Genomic DNA, 9,857 nt, shown 5'->3' on the forward strand with positions numbered 1-9,857 from the left:
CTTCTTTACTCAGAGTGGTTACTGTGTGGAATGAGCTTCCGGGAAAGGTGGTGGAGGCAGGGTCAATTTCATCATTTAAGAAAGAGTTGGATAAGTATGTGGATAGGAGGGGGATGGAGAGATTATGGGTGGAGTGCTGGTAAATTGGATTAGAGGAGGGTACTTGGATCAGTGCAGATTAAAAGGGCCAAATTGGCCTGTTTCCATGCTGTAATTGTTATATGGTTATATATCAAAACCTTTTTTGTTAGAAAGGTCTTCAAAACAAGGTTGCCCATTATCACCCTTTCTATTTGCAGTAACAATTGAACCATTAGCAGAAATAATTAGAACCGATAGAGAAATGAACAGATTTGATGTAGATAATAAAGAACAAAATCAGCCTATTTGCAGATGATGTTATAGTGTATTTAATGAGACCAGAGATATCGCTAAATAAGTTGAACGAAAGATTAAGAGTCTGGATTAGTATCAGGTTATAAAGTTAATGTTGATAAAAGTGAGGTGATGCCTATGGTAAATATGGATTATTCTGAATGTAAAAGATTGATACAATTTAAGTGACAAAATTATGCAATTAAATACTTAGGCATAAAAATTAAAATATAAATAATTTGCTAAATTATTTACCATTATTAAAAAGATGGAAGAAGACTTGAGATGAAAAGATTTATCAATAACACTAATAGGATGGGTGAATTGTATTAAAATAAATATTTTTCCGAGAATACAATATTTATTTCAATCATTATACATTGAATAATGTACCTGAATCACTTTTTCAAAGTTTGAATAAAATGATACGAGAATTTAGTTGGAAAGGTAAGATGTCAAGATTGTTTCTTAGGATTGTTCTTTTTAACTTTTGAACAATTAAAAGATAAATATAATATACAAAATAATACAATCTTTGCATACTATCAGTTAAAATTGTATTTAAAAAAGAAATTGGGAACAGATTTGAGGCTTCCAAAACAAAGTCAATTTGTTGATATAATTAACGGTCAAGAAAATCATTACTAATATGTATATAAAATTACAAGAAACTACGAGGAAAAAAGATTTATACAAATCAAAAATGCGATGGGATAAAGATTTAAACATACAAATTCAAGAGGAAATGTGGTCAAAACTATATCAAGAAAGTTTACCAATACAGTTAATGCCAGATACCAATGGTCCAATATAATTTTCTTCAACAATTATATTATATTCCACAAAAATTAAATGGGCTTAATTCTAATTATTCCAATAAGTGTTTTCGATGTACCCAAAAAAAGAACATTTTTTTTTAAACATACAGTATGGTCTTGTGAAAAGTTGGAAAGGTTTTGGAATGATTTGAATGTTTTTTAGGATAAATTATGAAGATAAACATACAAAAGGATGCAAGAATATTTTTACTTGGGAATATATGTGAAAAGGATGTAATGTTGAAATTGGATAAAAAATTTTTTAAGTACAGCAATAATGACTGCAAATAAATATATAGCAATAACATGGAAAACTGAAATGTAGTATCATTAAGTAGATGCCATAGTGAAATGCAAAATTGTATACCTTTAGAAAAAAAGAAGTTTAAAGAATTGAGTTGAAAATTTTTATATTTAGAAATTTCCATCTACCTCACCCCTCTCAATTAGAGACTATAATATCAATGAAAATGTATATGTTAACAATTTTATATATGTAGCAATAGGTGTTCTTTCCTTTTTTTCCCCCCTTTCTTTTGGGAGGAAGAGGGGTTGGGGAGAAAGATTTTAAAATCCTTTTTATTGTATCATTATATATGACTAAGTGATTGCTGTTTATATTATTGAAATTTTTTTGTATTGATACAATGATAAATAAAATTTTCTAAAAACAAAATATAAATGTCTCTGTTAACAAGCCAACCATGGATCTGATGCCTTAGTGAAGGCAAATGTAAACAGATTGGGGTCCATGAAAGCCATTAAATACTTGCCTTTTAAAAAGTATCTGAAATGTCTAATACCTAGGTACATTGCCAACAATTCTCAATCAAAAGCACTGAACTTGAGTTCTGGTGGTCTGAGGTGTTTGTTAAAGAAAGCCAATGGTTTCCAAAGCCCATCGATGTACTGTTCAAGCACCTCTCCTACTGCTGTATTGGACGCATCCACTGTCAGGGATGTTGGGAAATCCACTCTTGAGTGGACCAGCAATGCAGCATTAGCCAGTGCTTCCTTGGTGTTCTCAAATGCTGCCCAGGATTCCTCATTCCAAGTGACATCCCTTGCCTTGTCTGACACCAGGGCGAAGAGGGAGCTGCTGATGTTAGAAACCGGCAATAAAAGTTCACTATTCCAACAAACTCCTGGAGGCCTTTAACTGTGCTGGGTTTAACGAATGCCTGGATCACCTTGAACTTTGTCAGTAGTGGCTTTACGCTGTGTTTATCAGGTCTATGGCCCAGAAAGTCTTTATCCCAAATTGACACTTGACCGGATTGACGGTCAGCCCAAACTCATTCAAACGAGTAAAAAAACTTGCACAGGTGCGACAGATGTTTCTGACAACTGCGGCTAGAGATAAGTATGTTGTCTAGGTACATGAAGGTAAAGGCAAAATCATGCCCCACTCGGTCTATTAAATGTTGGAAACTCTGCATGGCATTCTTGAGCCCAAAAGACATCCTTCTGAATTCAAAATGGCCAAAAGGTTCAATATTAGCCATTTTTGGAATGTCATCTAAGTGGACCTGGGTCTCATGATTCCCTCAGACAAGGTCCACCTTGGAAAAGATGCGGGCTTCCTCCAGGTTGGACGCAAAGTTCTGTAAATGAGGTACTGGGTAGCGATCTGGTGTGGTAGCCTCGTTCAACTTGTGGTATTCTGGTTCAACTTGTGGTATTCACTGCAGGGTCTCCATGAACCTGCAGCCTTGAGTACCATGTGGAATGGTGAGGCCCAGGAATTATAAGACCATTGTACATTACTCATGTCTTCTATCCTTTCAAACACCTCTTTGGCCAGATACAGTTTATCTGGAGGGAGCCTGCAAGCTTGGGCATGCAGTGATGGCCTTTTGGTTGGTTTGTGGGGCTGCATCCCATGTGTCAGCATCACTGAGGTGAATTGCGGCGAAATTATTGCGGGAAATTCTGCCAACAACCTGGGAAATTCATTCTCTGAAAGAGTAATGAAGTCTAAATGCAGGTCTGGCAGCTTGGCCTCGATGGTCTGGAAAGTGTTGGTATGAACGAGCCTTTGTCCCTCTAAATCACACATGTCAAACTCTGGCCCGCGATATAATTATATTTGGCCCGCAAGATCATATTAAATATATATATTAGAGTTGGCCTGCTGGCCGCCGCGCCAGTATAGCGCATGCACACTGAAGGTGAAAATGAAGACGCCGGAGGTGTGGAGGGATCTCAGAGTCCCGAATCCCAGGGATCGGAGCACCGCACTCAGCCCGCCCGGCTCCCGGACACACAGATGCGGCTGGAGTTGGGGACCATCCTCGCTGGGTCTGCGCTTCAGCGCCGACGCCGGACCAGACGTCTCGTTGCCGATGCCTTCCCCCTCGCTCCGTGCGCGGCGGACCCTGCCTCCCGCTCCTTTTGTTGGAGACGAGCCCGGCGCCGTGAGATCGCAGTTTAATCCCTCTCCAACCATGGGAGGGGGTGGGAGCAACGTGCTCTTCTCAGCCAATTCCTCCACCGCCCCGGACGCCGGCGTTTCAACGGGGGGTTCGGGTGCCTTCGTCAGGCGACCGACCTGTTGGTCCAAGACAAGGGGAGAGCGTACAAACTCCACACAGACAGCACCTGAACTCAGGTGAACGTGGAGCTGCGACCCCACATTCCACATCAGGACTGTGTGTAAGATTGGGAGCAGTGAGATGGAAGCTTATTTTGTTCCTGTGATTTAAGCCTTTCTTGGGGTGGGGGTCCTTCTCTGACAACTTGCTAACAATTAACCTAATCAGATGTGGAGTTACCACAATACAACAGTTCTCAACCTTTTTCTTTCCACTCGCGTCCCTGTGCCATTGGTGCTCTGTGATTAGTAAGAGATTGCTTAAGGTGGTCTGTGGGTGGGAAGAAAAAGTTTGAAGACCACTGCTTTAATAATCCCTCATTGACTCGTCATGTGCACGGTTTCAGACGCTAAAGGAAATGGGCCAATGACAATTTTTCTCAAGCAAAATATTTCAGTAACAATTGGGTCTAGAGCAGTGATTCTCACCCTTTCCTTCCCACTCACATCTATACTAGCTCAATATAGAATACTCCGCGACATTGATGATCCTAATGGTCCAACCGATATTTGGACCCCAACGTGGAAATTTTTTCTTCAATACGTGACATGGCTCTGAAATTGTCAATGTTTTGGACTTCACAACCACGAGTATGGTTTAACCAAGCAGATTCCCAATTCCAGTTGAAACAGTTAACATTTGATTCCACGTGGTACTACTGTGTTGTAAGTGCCCTGGATCAAGAGACGGCATGCTGAGTTTCTGAGTTTCTGCAGCAGCTTCCGGAGGATGGCAAGTAGATGGCGCTCAAGAGTCTGCTCATCCATACCTTTGGCCTCTCACATGAGCGAGTGATTCGTTTACTTGGATTGCTTGGTAGACAGCGCTCATGAATGAAATGCTGGCACTAGGAGGCTTTCACATTCGAGCAGGCATTCTTTGAGCAGTTGCCAGAAGATATCCATTTGCTGCTGGCCAATGAAGATTTTAGCGACCCATGGAGAGTCGCTGCCCCTGCTGACATTCTGTGGCTGGCTAAGCAAGAAAGCCTCAACTCATTCAGTCAGTGCTCCAGTCCCAAATTTACAGACTAACCTTATTTCCTAAATTTCCCTGCTTCTGTATCTCTCCACCCCCTCCCCCCCACTCCCCTTTTATTGACCACTGTTCAGGTCCATATGGACAGTTGTCCTGTCTAATTCACCTTTATATAGCTCAAAGGAGAAACATGTATTTCATTGCAGAAACTTTCCCCGAGACTTTTTATTGTCTCATTTCCATAAATAATAGCAATATTTCCAGTAGAAAGGTACTCCACCATTGAAAGGGAAGAACATGAAACGTTCTTGGGAAGCAGGACCAAAGCTTGTTTTGGAATTGTTAGGATCTATCCTGGAATTGGTTTCCATTGAAGCAATCTATACTCAAATGCTCGAATTCATTCAAAAAGCAGTTTGGGTTGTGACAGATTATATTATATTTTAAATTGTATATAGATAATTTTTTGAAGATAGATTGTGGGGGTAGTGTAGGTCTCAAACAAATACTTCATAAAACAGATTTCATTTAAAATGCAGGAGCTTTGCTCAAGGCGGACAGTCCAGGCTTCGAGTGCCTTTGCAAAAACTTTGAAGGATGCCGATAGAGACTTCACAAGTTGGCATTAAATGGACCTGCTGTGGAGTAATGGATTATTGTTTTGAAAGCAACAGATGAACGGACTCAGAGGTTTGGGTCCAGTGCCACAATCTGTCTGGCTGCAGTTTGCTAAGAAGGTCATGTGGTTTTTGCAAACAGAGAGACAACATACAGGCTTTCTGAGATTGAGAGAAAGAGAAAATAAAAATTGGTTTCTGCAAGTCAGTCATGGCAAGCTGGCAGTTTGTTGAAACCCCATTTTGAAGATGGGTTGTGAGTTTTGAGTTCAGCCTGTTGAAAACCCTTGTGGTCCATTCAAGAGGAAAACAAAAGGAACTCTGTGGTGACCCACAGAAGAAGGTTATCATTTGGAAAACCCTGATGAGGGGCAAGTTTCTTCAGCACAACAATGAAGTGGCTAATCAGAAGGAATCAGTTTGTGTGTGTCCAACGAGCAACAAATCTCTCTGAAACCAACAAGAACCTTCCTGAGCAGTAACCATTTAAGCAGCAGAGCTTGGTGAAAATTCATACATGTTAACTTCTGTGCACAGTATAAGAATTGCCTGAACTTGGAGGAGTTAGAAGTGAGATTGGACTGTGAATCAAATAACTTTTCTTAACTTATACACATTTCATACATGTGCGCTTAGAATTTCGAAGGGGTTAAATTAATAGTAATAAGTTAAAGTTTGCTCCTGTTTTTATGTTTAAAAAAATTAAAAATGACTTTTTTTTAAGTAACCATTTGTCTTGGTGAATTTCTACTGCTGGGTTTTGGGGTCCTCTTGGCCCGTAACAGGGTAAAAGATAAAATTAGAGTCACCAATAATATGCATTGTTTATCTGACCTATACACTATGGAATGCAAGTGCAGAAAGTTGCCCCTATTCAAAAATGCCAGGAAGCTTGTTGGATTGTCAAGCACGCATCCAAAGATTCATTTTATTTGCATACTTGCAAAGTTTTTAAATACATTTTTCTGTTTTCAAAACCTACATTGCACTCTAAAAAGATAGCACAGAGGAGATTTGAGATTATCAGAGTGGGAGATTTTTAGTAATGAAGAAGGGTTGTTTGCTTTAGTTCAAAAGAGATGGAGAAGTTTGAGCTATATTTGGATGAGTGCTTGAAAATCCACCAAGCTACCTGGCATTTTTATCCAAAAATACCTTTTACCCAAACTGCTTTTTAAATGAATTCAAGCATTTGAGTATAGATTGCTTCCATGGAAACCAATTCCAAAATGAGCCTGGGTCCTGCTTCCCAAGAATGCTTCATGTTTTTGCCTTCCAGTTGATGATGGAGCACATTTCTGTGGAAATATTGTTATCCTTTATGGAAACATGACAATAAAAAGTCTATCAGGGAAAGTTTCTGCAATGAAATAAATGTTTAGGTTCCTGACAAAGTAACACTTTCCCATTACAGTGATAGAAAGTTAATTAAATACAAAATTGATGACGCTCCTTGGGTACAAAGGGAATGGAGTATTAGAACATCATTAATGTCTTTCATTAACAAGGAGGCAAGGTTAGCTTAGCAGATTAGCACCACGCTGTTACAGCGTCAGCAACCTGGGTTCAAATCTGGCTCTGTCTATACGTTCTCCGAGCATCTGCATGGTTTCCTCCCACCCTTCAAAACATAGAGTTGCATGTCAATTGGGTGTAACTGGGAAGCATAGGCTCGAGGATCTGTGTCTAATATTTTTTTTTAATTAAATTTAAAAATCTGATTTTGTTTAGAATGTTACATTTACAGATTTTGTTTTCTGGATATTTGCAAATAATAGAATATTAGCTCGAATAATTGGCATACAAATTTCTGATGGTTTCTTGCACAAAGTAATGAGTCTCTGCACTTCCGCAAAGACTACTCTTTGAATATAGAGAATATAGCAAACTATTCCTTTAAAAAAAAACAAAACCAAAATCATGTAGATTTCTCAGATTACCTTTGCAAGTCCTGCACGATGGGCTCCTTGAGTTTCAATGTATGCAATATAACGACTGAAATTTTTAAATTCTTCCATTGTGGGATAAAAAGTCATTATCCGAGAGCTGGGATTGGGCATTCCTGACTCTGATGCCATGCTTGTCAACTTCAGTCGCCTAGGATGAAAACAAATGCACGAGTTGGTATTTTGCAAGCCATTGTTATACTAATTAAATATTCCCAATGAACTAAAAAGTGAAACAAATTTTCGCTGTCACTTACACTCTGATACTCCTCCTACAAGACTTACATTTTCTACATTTTCAGTGTTAAAGAAGAATTAGGGGGCTCATGACAAGATTGCAGCCCACGCAAGTTGTCAACTATTAATTGCAAACACATCAACCCAAAATGACTCGCCAACGGCGATACTTTGTAAGGAGTTTGAGATTTGTCATGTCAACCGAACTCAGCAGGTCAAATCAGCAATGATACAGGGCCGGCGTATCCCTTGAGGACGAGCTCAAGTCCGAGGCGCTGGTTCTATCTTTGCTACACACCAAAGTGCCTTGATGAAGGGCTCAAGCCTGAAACGTGGGCTATGTGCTGAGTTTCTCCAGCACAGTCAGATAATAAAGGCTCTTTGCAGCCCATCCACTACTCGTGGCCGGAGGCAGGTTCCCACCTATCGATTGTTGCGGGACCGGATGGAGACATTGTCAAAGAGTTGGGGGGTGGGGGGGGGCCACCCACCGCAGGAGAGGATAGGTCCCCCGCCCGGAGGCGGAGACGGGGGCTCGGCCTCTCCCTTTGTCTGTTCCAGACCGACAGTCAAACCCCCGTATCCTCCCCTCCCCCCCCCCCCCCCATTTCACTTTGGACTGGGCCCCGAACGTCGCCTGTCGACCAGGCCTTGGCCGCCGCACCGCCCGGCGAGGAACGTTTTGTGGCCCTTTTGTGCAGCGATGGTGCGGGAGCCCGGTGACAGCGGACGGACCAGGCACAGGCACCGGAACCTCCTCCTATTGTTGAGAGCTGTCACCTCGCTCGGCGCCTCCGCGGCCGCTTCAACGGCCGGTCGCGGTCCCAACCGAACGCGCAGCGCCTGCCCGTTCCACCGAGCAGCAGCGAACAGATGCCCCCTCCCCCCTCCCCCCTCCCCCCTTCCTTACCGCCGTCCCCGATGGCAATTCGCGTTAACGATCTTCCCCCACCCTTTCCCCCCGCAGCACCGGTTCCGATTGGACCTTCAGCCGACGCTCACGCCAAAACACGTTGACGTCAAGCCACTGCCTCGAACCAATTGGCCAATGGGCCTGTCAGTCACGCCATTGTTGCACGAGTTACGTCGCTTCGAATTACGACGACCGGAAATTAAGATTTTCGGTTAAAATCTAAAGGGAAAAAAAAAATAAATCTTCGCGCGGCGTCCAAAAAGAAACTGACCTCCGGAAAAGTTTGATTCCTACACGTCTTTTTTTTTGTTGCTCGATCCTGACAATCCCGATCGGGCCTGAGCCGAGCAAAGCTGCACCCTTACCCAATCAGCACGAGCTCTCAGTTCCTCAGCCAATCGGAAGACTTCCTCCACCGTCCACCAATCAGCTGTCGGCAATGACCACCAGCAGCTCCATTGTGAACCTCTCCAACCGGGATCTGGCCAATCAACTCCTCCTCTCTGGTCACCCACCAATCATCCTCCCTCGTCAGCAGGACATCTCTCTTCAACGGGGATCTCCCAAAGCACTTGCTCGTTTTATTTTTAAAAATGGTGCTCTCGTGGACCATTCTTTATGCGCGAGGAACCCATGCCTCTTAATGGTTGGTTAGCAATGGTAATCCGATGTGAAATTTGACCACGTTTTAATATTCGACGTCAAATCGGATCTGGACCTGAGCGTCCACGTTCTCTCTCATTAATAGCGACCCGGCCCTCACGCTCGTCACGGCGACCGCACGAACCGACGTCACTTTGTTTTCAAACAGTCAGCCGGCTCGCCAGCGGCCGGCCAATGGGAAATCGGCTCTGTTCTGTACTCATCCAATCAACACGCAGCATGTCGGGGAAGGGGAGGGAGAGTCGTGGACCAACCAGGAGTGCCGCGGTTTCGCCTTCGTCCAATCGTGGCGTGGCCTCCTGCTTCCATTGGTCGCGTGCGGGCCTGCACATCCACCGCCTCGTGACCTCCTGGGGAACGGCGAGGGGCGGGGCGGCTTTCGACCCCAAGCTGATTTGACTGTAAATAAACTGCACCGTCCAAGCAGGGTTATCCAGTGAAACATGAGGGCGTGAAACTGTTCTAGTTGGTTTGAGTGGAACGCAATTCCTTGTTTGAAGGCCCAAAAAAATCACTTAAAACAAAATAAGTCTGCGCTTAGTTGTCCATTCACAAATCTGATGGTGGGGAGCATTGTTGATGGTGGGGAGCATTGTTGCACTGTTGGAAACTCAGCTTCAGGGTCCCTTGCTTATGTCCAGTGTGGAAAGGGCATGGCCAAGGTGGCGGGGTCTTTGAGGATAGAGGCTGCCTTTTTAAGACACCGCCTCTTGGAG

At 42.9% G+C, this 9,857-nt stretch overlaps 1 protein-coding gene across 5 annotated transcripts in view; it reads right to left on the minus strand.

Moving 5' to 3' along the window:
- Positions 1 to 9,252, minus strand: part of kdm4aa (lysine (K)-specific demethylase 4A, genome duplicate a) — an 86,497-nt gene extending 77,245 nt beyond the window's left edge. The window contains exons 1-2 of one of the 5 annotated variants that reach the window (XM_069938983.1): positions 8,844 to 9,252; positions 7,323 to 7,479 (exon numbers count right to left, since the gene is read on the minus strand). In XM_069938983.1, the coding sequence (XP_069795084.1) occupies positions 7,323 to 7,460 (138 nt within the window). In that variant the 5' untranslated portion in view covers positions 7,461 to 7,479; positions 8,844 to 9,252. The other 4 variants (XM_069938986.1, XM_069938982.1, XM_069938985.1 and 1 more) reach the window with 4 other exon arrangements.
- Between the last annotated feature and the right edge of the window lie 605 nt (positions 9,253 to 9,857).

This window comes from Narcine bancroftii, chromosome 5 (genome assembly GCF_036971445.1).
Source record: "Narcine bancroftii isolate sNarBan1 chromosome 5, sNarBan1.hap1, whole genome shotgun sequence".
In the NCBI taxonomy this organism is placed as follows: Eukaryota; Metazoa; Chordata; class Chondrichthyes; order Torpediniformes; family Narcinidae; genus Narcine; species Narcine bancroftii.